At 36.8% G+C, this 14852-nt stretch overlaps 1 protein-coding gene across 4 annotated transcripts in view; it reads right to left on the bottom strand.

The window, feature by feature from the left end:
- PRMT5 (protein arginine methyltransferase 5) overlaps window positions 1–14852 on the bottom strand; it is a 35444-nt gene that overhangs the window by 9533 nt on the left and 11059 nt on the right. For 2 of the 4 annotated variants that reach the window (XM_085044396.1, XM_085044395.1), the window contains exons 7-12: window positions 12800–12963; window positions 10703–10864; window positions 7610–7687; window positions 6351–6409; window positions 3461–3583; window positions 1646–1821 (exon numbers count right to left, since the gene is read on the bottom strand). In XM_085044396.1, coding sequence (XP_084900522.1) covers window positions 1646–1821; window positions 3461–3583; window positions 6351–6409; window positions 7610–7687; window positions 10703–10864; window positions 12800–12963 — 762 coding nt within the window. Of the gene's footprint in view, window positions 1–1645; window positions 1822–3460; window positions 3584–6350; window positions 6410–7609; window positions 7688–10702; window positions 10865–11025; window positions 11051–11189; window positions 11215–12799; window positions 12964–14852 lie in introns of all 4 variants that reach the window. The other 2 variants (XM_085044394.1, XM_085044393.1) reach the window with 2 other exon arrangements.

Raw genomic sequence — 14852 nt, forward strand, 5'->3', positions numbered from 1 at the left:
CATTTTTCCACCCCAAAATCTCTTTTTTTTGCTGAAAAAAATCACTTTTTTTGACCTAAAAAATATAATTTTTCCACCCCAAAACCCCATTTTTGGACCCCAAAAAATTGAATTTTTCCGCCCCAAAAAATCCAATTTTTCAACCCCAAAATCCCATTTTTTTCCACCCAAAAATTTAATTTTTTCCCAAAAAAATCTCATTTTTCAACCCAAAAAAATCACATTTTTCACCCCAAAATCCCATTTTTTCCACCAAAAATTCATTTTTCCCCAAAAAATCCCATTTTTCGAAAAAACACTTTTCCCTCAAAATCATTTTTTCCCCAAAAAATCCCATTTTTTCACCCCAAAAATCCCATTTTTCCACCCCAAAAAATCCAATTTTTTTCCACCCCAAAATCCCACTTTTTTCCCTGAAAAATCCCATTTTTCCTCCCCAAACTCCCAATTTTCCCACCCCAATAAAATCCTATTTTTCCACCCTAAAATCCCATTTTTTTCCACCCAAAAATTCCATTTTTTCCCCAAAAAATCCCATTTTTTCCGAAAAAATCACATTTTTCCACTCAAAATCCCATTTTTTTCCCCAAAAAATCCCATTTTTTCACCCCAAAATCCCATTTTTTCCCCGAAAAATTTGCATTTTTCCAAGCTGAAATTCCATTTTTTCATGGCAAAAATCCTGTTTTTTCCTCCAAAAAATCCCATTTTTCAACCCCAAAAAGTCCAATTTTTCAACCCAAAAATCACATTTTTTTTACACCAAAAATCCCTTTTTTCCCCGAAAAAAATCACATTTTTTGACCCCAAAATCCAATTTTTTTCCACCCCAAAATCCCAGTTTTTTCCCCGAAAAATCCCACTTTTTCCACCCAAATTCCCACTTTTTCCCACCCAAATTTCCATTTTTTCCACCCCAAAAATTCCCCATTTTTCTCCCATATTTTTCCCATTTTTCCCCATTTTTTCCCCAATTTTAATTCCATTTTTTCCCATTTTTTTCTCATTTTTTCCCATTTATTCCCCATTTTAATCCCAAATTTATTACCCAATTTTTCCCACTTTTTCTCTTTCTCTCCCCCACACTTCATCCAATTCTCATTCCGTTTTTTTTCCCAAATTCCTCCTCTTTTCCCCCATTTTCTTCTCCCACTTCCTCTCCTTTTTCCCCATTTTTTCCCCATTATTTTCCCCATTTTTCCCCGATTTTAATCCCATTTTTCCCCGTTTTTTCCCCATATCTTCCCCATTTTTCTTCCGATTCCAATTCCGTTTTTTTCCCCAAATCCCCATTTTTTCCCCCATTTTTCCTCCGATTTTTCCCATTTTTCCCCATTTTTTCCCCATTTTTCCATGATTTTAATTCCGGTTTTTTCCCCATTTTTCCCCGTTTTTTCCCCATATCTTCGCCATCCTAACTCCGATTCCAATTCCGTTTTTTTTCCCAAAATCCCCATTTTTCCCCCCTTTTTTCCTCCCATTATTTCCCCATTTTTCACCATTTTTCTCTATTTTTTCCCCTATTTTTTCCCCCATTTCTCCCCAAATTTAATCCCATTTTTTCCCCATATCTTCCCCATTTTTCACCCGATTTGAATTCCGTTTTTTTTCCCAAAATCCCCGTTTTTCGCCCCATTTTCCCCACCTTTCAGACACCCCCTGGCCCCATCCAGGCACTCGGGGCTCAGCTCGTTGTCCCCGAAGGATCCCAGCAGCTCCGACACGATGACGTCAGCAGCCTCGGGAGCTTCCCAGCCCCTCATGTCCCGCTGGACCACCTGAACCTGAGAGCCCCACTCCTCCCACTGGCAGTTCTCCAGCCTAATTAGCATTAATTAGCGTTAATTAGCCTTAATTGGTTCATTAATCATCAATAAATCACTTTACAAACATTTCCAATAGGAAATCAATAACACCCTGGTGATCAATAACCTCACCTGCACCTCCCACTGACATTTTCCCACCTTTAATTCACATTATTCAGCTCTAATTAGCGGTAATTAGCACTAATTAGCGTTAATTGGTTCATTAATCATCAAAAAATCACTTTACAAATGTTTCCAATAAGTAATCAATAAAGTGTCTCTGATCAATGACTTCACCCGAACCACCCATTGATGTTTTTTCCACCTTTATCTCACATTATTTAGCTCTAATTAATGTTAATTAGCACTAATTAGCACTAATTGGTTCATTAATGATCAATAATTCCATTTACAAACATTTCCAGTAAGTAATCAATGAAGTGTCTCTGATCAATAACCTCACCCACACCTCCCACTGACATTTTCCCCCCTTTAATTCACATTATTTAGCTCTAATTAGTCTTAATTAGCACTAATTACCATTATTTCGTTCATTAATGATCAATAAAATGACTTACCAATAATTCCAATAAGTAATCAATAACACTCCGGTGATCAATAACTTCACCCCCACCCCCCATTGACACTTTTCCACCTTTAATTGGCATCATTTAGCCTTAATTAGCACTAATTAGCACTAATTGATGATCCCTATTGATCCTGATCAATAATCGATAACCGATCGATAATCAATAACCGATACCGATCAATACTCACGTCACGACGGCGTTTGGGTTTTTCTCCACGGCGTAAATCCTGACTTATTGATCCCCATTGTGCTCCTATCGATCCCGATCAATACCAATCGATAACCAATCAATAATCAATAACCAATACCGATCAATACTCACGTCACGACGGCGTTTGGGTTTTTCTCCACGGCGTAGATCCTGACTTTGGCTCCCGTTGGGGTCACTATTGATCCCCATTGGGTCCCCATTGATACCAATCGATAACCGATCGATAATCAATAACCAATACGGATCAATACTCACGTCACGACGGCGTTTGGGTTTTTCTCCACGGCGTAGATCCTGACTTTGGCTCCCATTGGGGTCACTATTGATCCCCATTGGGGTTCCTATTGATCCCAATCGATAACTGATCGATAATCAATAACCAATACCGATCAATACTCACGTCACCACGGCGTTTGGGTTTTTCTCCACGGCGTAGATCCTGACTTTGGCTCCCATTGGGGTCACTATTGATCCCCATTGGGGTTCCTATTGATCCCGATCAATACCAATCAATAACCGATCGATAATCAATAACCAATACCGATCAATACTCACGTCACGACGGCGTTTGGGTTTTTCTCCACGGCGTAGATCCTGACTTTGGCTCCCATTGGGGTCACTATTGATCCCCATTGGGTTCCCATTGATCCCAATCGATAACCGATCGATAATCAATAACCGATACGGATCAATACTCACGTCACCACGGCGTTTGGGTTTTTCTCCACGGCGTAGATCCTGACTTATTGATCCCCATTGGGGTCACTATTGGGTTCCTATCCATCCCTATTGATCCCTATTGATCCCAATCGATAACCGATCAATAATCAATAACCAATACCGATCAATACTCACGTCACCACGGCGTTTGGGTTTTTCTCCACGGCGTAAATCCTGACTTTGGCTCCAGCCTGCCGAGCAGCTCTGAGCACAGCAGAGACCAAAGGGCCTCGGCCGGCGCCCAGCACCATCACCACCCTGGAAATAACCAAAAAACCCCAAAATCACCCAAAATCACCCCGAAAATCAACTCAGCGACCCCAAAAATGGGATCAGCGACCCCGAAAACCCCCAAAAACCACCCGAAAAACCCCAAAAATGACCCAAAAATGACCCCAAAACCCTGAAAAATGACCCGAAAATGACCCCAAAATGCACCATCACCACCCTGGAAACACCCAAAAAACCCCAAAATCACCCAAAATCAACCCGAAAATCAACTCAGCGACCCCGAAAATGGGATCAGCGACCCCAAAAACCCCCAAAAACCACCCAAAAAACCCCAAAAATGACCCAAAAATGACCCCAAAACCCTGAGAAATGACCCGAAAATGCACCATCACCACCCTGGAAACACCCAAAAAACCCCAAAATCACCCAAAATCACCCCGAAAATCAACTCAGCGACCCCGAAAATGGGATCGGCGACCCCAAAAACCCCCAAAAACCACCCGAAAAACCCCAAAAACGGCCTGAAAAACCCCAAAACTAACCCAAAAATGACCCCAAAACCCTGAGAAATGACCCCAAAATGCACCATCACCACCCTGAAAACACCCAAAAAACCCCAAAATCACCCCGAAAATCAACTCAGCGACCCCGAAAATGGGATCAGCGACCCCAAAAACCCCAAAAATGACCCCAAAAAACCCCAAAAACCGCCCAAAAAACCCCAAAAATGACCCAAAATGACCCCAAAATGCACCATCACCACCCTGGAAACACCCAAAAAACCCCAAAATCACCCAAAATCAACCCGAAAATCAACTCAGCGACCCCGAAAATGGGATCAGCGACCCCAAAAACCCCCAAAAACCACCCAAAAAACCCCAAAAATGACCCAAAAATGACCCCAAAACCCTGAGAAATGACCCGAAAATGCACCATCACCACCCTGGAAACACCCAAAAAACCCCAAAATCACCCAAAATCACCCCGAAAATCAACTCAGCGACCCCAAAAATGGGATCAGCGACCCCGAAAACCCCAAAAACCACCCGAAAAACCCCAAAAACACCCAAAAAACCCCCAAAAAACACCTGAAAAACCCCAAAAAACCACCTGGAAAAATCCAAAAAATGACTCAAAAAATGACCCCAAAATCCTGAAAAATGACCCAAGAATGACCCCAAAATTCACCAGAACTCCCCTGAAAATGGGGGAAAAAAACCCAAAATCACCCCAAAAATCAACTCAGCGACCCCGAAAACCCCAAAAATGACCTGAAAAACCCCAAAAATGACCCCAAAATCCTGAAAAATGACCCAAAAAAACACCCAAAAATGACCCCAAAAAACCCGAAAAATGACTCAAAACTCCCTAAAAATGACCCCAAAGTGACCCAAAACCCACCAAATATTACCTAAAAATGACCCCAAAAAATGTCCCAAAATGACACAAAACCGCCAAAATGACCCAAAATACCCCAAAAACCCCTAAAAATGAACCAAAAAACCCAAAAAAAAGACCCCGAAATGACCCAAAACCCTGAAAAATTACCCAAAAATGACCCAAAATTCCCCAAAAATACACCAAAAATGACTCCAAAAATGACCCAAAATACACCCCAAAAGGACCCCAAAAAACATTCAAAAATGACCCAAAAATCCCTAAAAATGACCCCAAAATTACCCAAAAACTACCCAAAAACTACTCCAAAAACGACCCCAAAAAAACCCCAAAAAACCCCCAAAAAACGTAAAATTTGGGAATTTCCGCTGAAATTTTGGGAATTTTTAGGTGAAATTTTGGTTACATTTTGGGGTGAAATTTTGGGAATTTCGGGTTGAAATTTTGGCTGAAATTTGGGATTTTTTGGGGTTAAATTTGGGTTAAATTTGGGATTTTTTGGGACTATTTTGGGTGAAATTTGGGATTTTTTTGGGGTTAAATTTGGGGTGAAATTTGGGATTTTTTGGGAATATTTTGGGTTAAATTGTGGGTGAAATTTGTGAATTTTTGGGGTTAAATTTGTGAATTTTTGGGACTATTTTGGGTGAAATTTGGGTGAATTTTGGGTTCAATTTTGGGGTGAAATTTGGGATTTTTGGGTTAAATTTGGGTTAAATTTTGGATGAAATTTTGGGTATTTTTGGGTGAATTTTGGGTTCAATTTTGGGGTGAAATTTGGGATTTTTGGGTTAAATTTGGGTAAAATTTTGGATGAAATTTTGGGTATTTTTGGGAATATTTTGGGTTCAATTTTGGGGTGAAATTTGGGATTTTGGGAAAGGGAAATTTGGGAACTTTTGGGACATTTTTGGGTTAAATTTTGGACATTTTGGGTTAAATTTGGGGAATTTTGGGTTAAATTTTGTGAATTTTGGGTTAAATTTTGGGGTGAAATTTGGAATTTTTTGGGAATATTTTGGGTTAAATTTTGGGGTGAAATTTGGAATTTTTTGGGAATTTCTGGTTGAAATTTTGGGAATTTTTGGTACTATTTTGGGTGAAATTTTGGGTGAATTTTGGGTTCAATTTTGGGGTGAAATTTGGGATTTTTGGGTTAAATTTGGGTTAAATTTTGGATGAAATTTTGGGTATTTTTGGGTGAATTTTGGGTGAAATTTTGGGGTGAAATGTGGGATTTTTGGGTTAAATTTGGGAATTTTTGGGACTATTTTGGGTGAAATTTTGGGTATTTTTGGGTGAATTTTGGGTTAAATTTCGGATGAAATTTTGGGTATTTTTGGGTGAATTTTGGGTTCGATTTTGGGGTGAAATGTGGGATTTTTGGGTCACTCACTGCACGTTGGTTTCTCTCTCCCCCTCTGGCACTCTGTCCTGCAGACACCTGAAAATGGCCTGAATATGCAAATTTATGCTAATTAGATAAAAATTCATTCACCTCCAAACCCCAAACACCCGAAAAACCTCATTAATATGCAAATTAACGTTCACGTTATGCAAATTAGCACCAATTCCATGCAAATTTAAACAGAATTTCAGAGATTTGGAAGCCAAAGTTATGCAAATTAGGCAAAAATTATGCAAATTTATGCAAATCAGAGCACGACTTCTTGAAACCTAACCACCAAACTCGCTAATTAACATTTCAATATGCAAATTACACAGTTATCTCAATTAGCCATGCTGGTTTCTATGCAAATTAGGTGTAAATTAATTCAGAAAAATCCCATTTGATTGCAAATTATGCAAATTTTATGCAAATTGGGATCATTTTCGAAAAGGAAAATAATAATTCTTTTTACTAATAAGAACTTCATCATGAAATTAGATCTATTAGGGAACCGAATATGCAAATCACCAGCCTGGAATATTCAAATCACCCCATGTTTTATGCAAATTAGACTCTAATTTATGCAAATTAACCCAGATTTTATGCAAATTAAATGAATTCTAACCAAAATTTCCCAAAATTCCTTCAAAAAAAAATGCAAATTAGCTCTTCAAACCCAATTCAACCCCCAGAAAAATCGATGTGTTGATGGAAATGAACGCAAATATGCAAATGAGATGCAAATTTATGCAAATTTTATGCAGATTAAATGAATTCTAACCAAAATTTCCCAAAATTCCTTCCAAAAATATGCAAATTAGCTTTTCAAACCCAATTCAAACCACAGAAAAATCGATTTATTGATAGAAGGAAAACCGAATATGCAAATGAGATGCAAATCTAGGCAAATTTTATGCAAATTAAATGAATTCCAACCAAAATGTTCCAAAATTCCTTCCGAAAATATGCAAATTAGCTTTTCAAACCCAATTCAACCCACAGAAAAATCGACATACTGATAGAAATGAATGTAAATATGCAAATGAGATGCAGATTTATGCAAATTTTATGCAAATTCAACGACTTCTAACCGAAATTTTGCACCACTTATCTCCAAAAATATGCAAATCAGCTCTTCAAACCCAATTCAACCCCCAGAAAAATCGATGTATCGACCGAAATGAACGCAAAAATGCAAATTAATGTAAATTTTATGCAAATTTATGCAAATTTTATGCAAATTTATGCAAATTTTATGCAAATACCTGCTGGTACTGGCAGTACTTGATGGGATCTTTCTCGAACACCTCGTAGGTCTGAGACTCCAAATTGTCCATCAGGGGCTGGAAAATTGGATTTTTTCCCCCATTTTTTAAATTAATTTTTAAATTTTTTCCCCATTTTTTCCAATTTTTTGTTATTTTTTTTTAAATTGGATTTTTTCCCCCATTTTTTAAATTAATTTTTTCGTTTTTTTCCCCATTTTTTCCAATTTTTTGTTATTTTTTTTTAAATTGGATTTTTCCCCATTTTTAAAATTAATTTTTCTTTTTTTCCCATTTTTTCAATTTTTATTATTTTTTTTTAATTGGATTTTTCCCCATTTTTTAAAATTAATTTTTTCTTTTTTTTTCCCCATTTTTTCCAATTTTTTATTATTTTTTTTCTTGGATTTTTTTCCCCATTTTTAAAATTAATTTTTTCATTTTTTCCCCATTTTTTCCAATTTTTTGGTTTTTTTTTAAATTGGATTTTTTTCCCCATTTTTTTAAATTAATTTTTTAATTTTTTTCCCCATTTTTTCAATTTTTTGTTATTTTTTAATTGGATTTTCCCCATTTTTTAAAATTAATTTTTCGTTTTTTTCCCCATTTTTTCCAAATTTTTTTTTTTTTTTTAAATTGGATTTTTCCCCATTTTTAAATTAATTTTCGGTTTTTCCCCATTTTCCAATTTTTTATTATTTTTTAAATTGGATTTTTTCCCATTTTTAAATTAATTTTAAATTTTTTCCCCATTTTTTCAATTTTTTGTTATTTTTTTTAATTGGATTTTTTCCCCATTTTTTAAAATTAATTTTTTCGGTTTTTTTCCCATTTTTTAAGTTTTTGTTATTTTCTTAATTGGATTTTCCCCATTTTTTTTTTCCCATTTTCAAATTGAATTTTTGGTTGAAATTTCCAAGTTAAAAATTTTTAAAAAAAAAAAAATTTTTTTTTTTTTAAATTGAATTTTTTATTTGATGATTTTTTTTTTCCCCATTTTTTTCCCCATTTTCCCTCACTTTTAATTAAACTCTTTATCAATTTTTTATTAATTTTTTTACCAATTTTTTCCCAAATTTTCCGCGGTTTTTATTTCACTTCTTACCTTATTTTTCATTTAATTTTTTATTCATTTTTTCCTCTTTTGTCCCAATTTTTTCCCCTTTTTTAGCTAATTTTTATTGATTTTCCCCCATTTCTTCACCCAGTTTTTCATCATTCCAGATTTATTTTTTATTAATATTTTTCCCATTTTTCCATATTTTTCCCCATTTTCCAAATTTTTAATTTTTTAATTATTTTCCCCACTTTTCCCCATTTTTCCTCAAATTTTCCCCATTTTTTAATTTTTTATACATTTTTAATTGATTTTTCCCCATTTTTTCCCTTATTTTTCCCCATTTTAAAATCAATTTTTATTTATTTTTTCCTTTTTTCCCAATTTTTTATTTAATTTTTTATTCATTTTTAATTGATTTTTTCCCCATTTTAAAATTAATTTTTTTTCCCTTTTTTCCAAATTTTTTCTCATTTTTTCCCCCAATTTTCCCATTTTTTCCCCATTTTTTCACCAATTCTCCCCATTTTTTCACTGATTTTCTCCATTTTTCCCCATTTTTTTCCCCATTTTCCCCTTTTTCCCCCCAATTTTCCCAATTTCCCCCATTTTTCCCCAAATCCCCACCTGCAGGGGGCTCTGCAGGTAATCCTGAGAACCATTTTTTATCCTTTTTTCCCCATTTTTTCCCCACTTTTATTACATTTTTCCCATTTTCTCCCAATTTATCCCCCATTTTTTCCCCATTTCCCCCCATTTTCTCCCCATTTTTTCCCCAATTTTTCCCTATTTTTACCCCATTTTCCCCCCAATTTTCCCCAATTTTTCCCATTTTTTCCCCATTTTATCCCCATTTTTCCCCAATTTTCCCCAATTTTCCCCCTTTTTTCCCCAATTTTTCCCATTTTTTCTCCATTTTACCCCCAATTTCCCCATTTTTTCCCCATTTCCCCCCAAATCTCCCCACCTGCAGGGGGCTCTGCAGGAACCGACCCTTTTTATCCATTTTCCCCCAATATTTTCCCCCAATTTCCCCAATTTCCCAATTTTCCCCAATTTTCCCCATTTTTCCCAATTTCCCCCAATTTTTCCCCATTTTCCCCAATTTTCCCCATTATTCCCCAATTTTTCTCCATTTTTCCCAATTTTCCCCAATTTTCTCCAATTTTCCCCAATTTTCCCCAATTCCCCATTTTCCCAATTTCCCCAATTTTTCCCAATTTCCCAATTTCCCCAATTTTCCCAATTTTCCCCAAATTCCCCACCTGCAGGGGGCTCTGCAGGTAATCCTTGTAGCCCTTTTTATCCATTTTTCCCCCTATTTTCCCCACTTTTTCCCCAATTTTTCCCATTTTTTCCCCATTTTATCCCCATTTTATCCCCAATTTTCCCAATTTCCCCCATTTTTCCCCAAATCCCCACCTGCAGGGGGCTCTGCAGGTAATCCTGAGAACCATTTTTTATCCTTTTTTCCCCATTTTTTCCCCACTTTTATTACATTTTTCCCATTTTCTCCCAATTTATCCCCCATTTTTTCCCCATTTCCCCCCATTTTCTCCCATTTTTCCCTATTTTTTTCCCATTTTCCCCAATTTTCCCCCAATTTTTCCCATTTTTCCCCATTTTTTCCCCATTTTCCCCAATTTTCCCCAATTTTCCCAATTTTCCCCAATTTTTCCCTTTTTTTTCCATTTTCTCCAATTTTTTTCCCAATTTTCCTTATTTTTTCCCCATTTTTTCCCCAATTTTCCCCATTTTTCCCCAATTTTTCCCATTTTTCCCCATTTTTTCCCCAATTTTCCCCATTTTTCCCCAATTTTTCATTTTCCCCATTTTACCCCCAATTTCCCCATTTTTCCCCAATTTCCCCCTTTTCCCCCAAATCTCCCCACCTGCAGGGGCTCTGCAGGTAATCCTTGTACTTTTATCCATTTTTCCCCCTATTTTCCCCACTTTTTCCCCAATTTTTCCCAATTTTTCCCCCTTTTTTCCCCAATTTTCCCAATTTCCCCCCTTTTCCCCCCAAATCTCCCCACCTGCAGGGGGCTCTGCAGGTAATCCTCGTATCCCCGGGCGTAGATCTCGTAGGCCGAGGGGGGAGGGCGGTGCTGCCCCAGGTGCTCCAGGTACTGCAGGTAGGCCTGGAGGGGCCGGCCCGAGTGGTGGGAGGAGCCTTGGAGGATGATCTGCACGTCCAGCTGGAGAGGAAACCAGTATAAACCAGTATAGACCAGTATGGACCAGTATGAGTTACTATAGACCAGTATGAGTCATTATTGACCACTATGGGCAACAAGGAGTTAATAGAAACCAGTATGGACACCAAGGGGTTAATGGAGTTCCCAGCGGTGGGAGGAGCCCTGCAGGATGATCTGCACGTCCAGCTGGAGAAAAAAACAGTATAAACCAGTATAAACCAGTACAAACCAGTATGAGTTAATATAGACCAGTATGAGTCATTATTGACCAGTATGGGCAACAAGGGGTTAATAGAAACCAGTATAAACCAGTGGTGGGAGGAGCCCTGCAGGATGATCTGCACGTCCAGCTGCGGGGGAAACCAGTATGGACCAGTATAGACCAGTATGGACCAGTATGGACAACAAAGGGTTAATTTAAACCAGTATGGACACCAAGGGGTTAACGGAAACCAGTATAAACCAGTGAGTTCCCAGCGGTGGGAGGAGCCCTGCAGGATGATCTGCACGTCCAGCTGTGGGGGAAACCAGTATAAACCGGTATAAACCAGTATAAACCAGTATAAACCAGCATAAACCAGTATAAACCAGTATAGACCAGTATGGACCAGTACAGACCAGTATGGGTTAATAGAAACCGGTATGGAACACGAGGGGTTAATAGAAACCAGTATGGGCAACAAGGGGTTAATATGGACCAGTATAAACCAGTATAAACCAGTATGAACCAGTATGGGTTAATATAAACCAGTATAAACCAGTATGGACCAGTTTAGACCAGTATAAACCAGTATAGGTTAATACAAACCAGTACAAACCAGTATAAACCAGTATAGACCAATACAGACCAGTATGGGTAGAAAAAATCTCAAACCAATAAGGAAAAACCTCAAAAAAACCCCAAACCAGTATAAACCAGCATAAACCAGTATAAACCAGTATAAACCCATATAGGTAAATGGAAACCATTATAAACCAGTATAAACCAGTATGGACCAATACGGGTAGGAAAAACCCCAAACCAGTCACGAAAAACTCCCCAAAATCACCAAACCAGTACAAACCAGTATAAACCAGTATAGACCAGTATAGACCAGTACGGACCACAAAGGGTTAATCTCCATTTTTTCCAATTTTCCTCATTTTTGCCCTTTTTTTTCTCCATTTTTCGCCATTTTTTTCCCCATTTTTCTCCTCCCAGTCCATCCCAGTTCCCTCCCAGTCCAAACCAGTATAAACCAGTATAAACCAGTATAAACCAGTATGGACCACAAGGGGTTAATCTCTATTTTTTTCCCCAATTTTCCTCATTTTTTCACCTTTTTTTTTCCTTTTTTCGCCATTTTTTTCCCCATTTCTCTCTCCCAGTCCATCCCAGTTCCTCCCAGTATAAACCAGTGACTCCCAGTCCCAAACCAGTTCAAACCAGTATAAACCAGTAAGAAAAAATCCCCATTTTTAACCCTTTCTTCCCCACATTCCCCCAATTTTCCTCATATTTTCACCATTTTTTCACCGTTTTTTCCCCTTTTTCCACTGTTTTTTCCCCATTTTCCCTCTCCCAGTCCCTCCCAGTCCCTCCCAGTATAAACCAGTACAAACCAGTAAGAAAAAAAAAAATCCCCATTTTAACCCTTTCCTCCCCACATTTCCCCCATTTTCCCTCATTTTTTCCTCATTTTTCCACCGATTTTCCTCATTTTTTCACCGTTTTTTCCCGTTTTTTCCCCAAATTTCCTCTCCCAGTCCCTCCCAGTACAAACCAGTATAAACCAGTAACCCCAAACCCCATTTTTCCCCATTTTTAACCCTTTCCTGCCCACATTTCCCCCATTTTTTCCTCATTTTTCCACCGATTTTCCTCATTTTTTCACCGTTTCTCCCCGTTTTTTCCCCAAATTTCCTCTCCCAGTATAAACCAGTCGCTCCCAGTACCTTGAGGAGCTGTCCCAGCAGCCTCTGGTGGGCTCTGCCCAGCACGGGGAATCCTTTCTTGTTGGTGAGGAACAGGCGGGTTGGCAGCAGAGCTGCTCTGACTGGTTCCCCCAGCCAGCGAGCCAAGGCGGCGGGAGAAGGGAGGTCTGGGCCAAGCTCCAGGGCTTTTGAGGAAAAAAATGGGATTTTAGAGAGTTTGGGAATTTTTCCTGATTTTTTGGGATTTTTTTCCGATTTTTTAAGGCATTTTTTGGCGATTTTTCGTGATTTTTTCTGATTTTTTGGTGATTTTTTTCTGGTTTTTCTCTGATTTTTTTGGGATTTTTAAAGGGTTTTTTGCATTCTTTTCCTGATTTTTTAGGAATTTTTTCGGATTTTTTGGGAATTTTTTCTGATTTTTTGGGGATTTTTTCTGATTTTTTGGGAATTTTTTCCGATTTTTTTGGGATTTTTTTTTTCCTATTTTTTCCAGATTTTTTTCAGATTTTTGGGGGATTTTTTTCTAATTTTTTTTTTTTTTCTGATTTTAAATGAGTTTTTAAGGATTTTTTTCCTGATTTTTTTTCTGTTTTTTTTTTCTCTTTTTTTTTCAATTTTCTCTCATTTTTTCTGATATTTTTCTGATTTTTTCCCCATTTTTTCACTCAGCAATTCCCAGGTTGGCAGCAGAGCTGCTCTGACTGGTTCCCCCAGCCAGCGAGCCAAGGCGGCGGGAGAAGGGAGGTCTGGGCCAAGCTCCAGGGCTTTGGGGGGAAAAATTAAAAATTTGGGATTTTTGGGAATTTTTTGGGATTTTTTTCGGAATTTTTTCTGATTTTTTGGGATTTTTTTCCGATTTTTTGGGATTTTTTTCCAATTTTTTTCGAATTTCTTTCTGACTTTTTAATGATTTTTAAAAGATTTTTTGTGATTTTTTAACAATTTTTTTCTAATTTTTTTCTGATTTTTTTTGAGATTTTTTTTCTGATTTTTTGAGATTTTTTGAGATTTTTTTCTGATTTTTTGGGCATTTTTTCTGTATTTTTTCTGACTTTTCGGGATTTTTCCCTGATTTTTTTCCGGTTTTTTTTCTGATTTTTAATGATTTTTTTACCGATTTTTTTCCTGATATTTTCCTGATTTTTTGGGGATTTTTTTCTGATTTTTTTCCCCATTTTTTTCTGATTTTTTTCAGATTTTTTTTTTAGGATTTTTTTCTGATTTTTTTCTAACATTTTTCTGATTTTTTTCTGATTTTTCCCCATTTTTTCTCAGCAATTCCCAGCCAGCGAGCCAAGGCAGCAGGGGAAGGGAGGTCTGGGCCAAGCTCCAGGGCTTTGGGGGAAAAAATTAAAATAAGGATTTTGGGAATTTTTGGGATTTTCGAAATTTTCTGATTTTTGGGATTTTTCCGATTTTTGGGATTTTGTTTTTTAAGGCATTTTTTGCTGATTTTTTGAGATTTTTTTCCGATTTTTTCTGATTTTTTCACTGGTTTTTTCCCCATTTTTTTTTTTCTGATTTTTTCCTCATTTTCTCCTGATTTTTGGGGGTTTTTTTCCATTTTTTTTTTCCACATATTTTGGGGATTTTTTTCAGATTTTTTCTGACTTTTTGCAGATTTTGTTCTGATTTTTTAGGGAGTTTTTTCCAATTTTTTTTTTATTTTTTAAGGGTTTTTTTTCAGGTTTTTTCGGATTTTTTTCAGATTTTTTGCAGATTTCATTCTGATTTTTTGGGGAATTTTTTTCCGATTTTTTTCTGATTAACCAACTTTTGGGGGATTTTTTTCTAATTTTTTAGAAATTTTTTTCTGATTTTTTGGGAGATTTTTTAGATTTTTTTTCCCTCTATTTTCTGCTTTTTTTACCATTTTTTTCTGATTTTTTCTGGCTTTTTGGGGATTTTTAAATCATTTCTTAGGATTTTTTTTTTCCGATTTTATTGAGACTTTTTTTCCCCATTTTTTCACGATTTTTTCCTGATTTTTTGGGATTTTTTTCCGATTTTTTAAGGCATTTTTTGGGGGTTTTTAGCGATTTTTAGAAGGATTTTCTGGTGATTTTTTTCTCAA

The sequence above is a fragment of the Lichenostomus cassidix genome, unplaced genomic scaffold, assembly GCF_008360975.1.
Source record: "Lichenostomus cassidix isolate B80296 unplaced genomic scaffold, HeHo_3.0 HiC_scaffold_36, whole genome shotgun sequence".
In the NCBI taxonomy this organism is placed as follows: Eukaryota; Metazoa; Chordata; class Aves; order Passeriformes; family Meliphagidae; genus Lichenostomus; species Lichenostomus cassidix.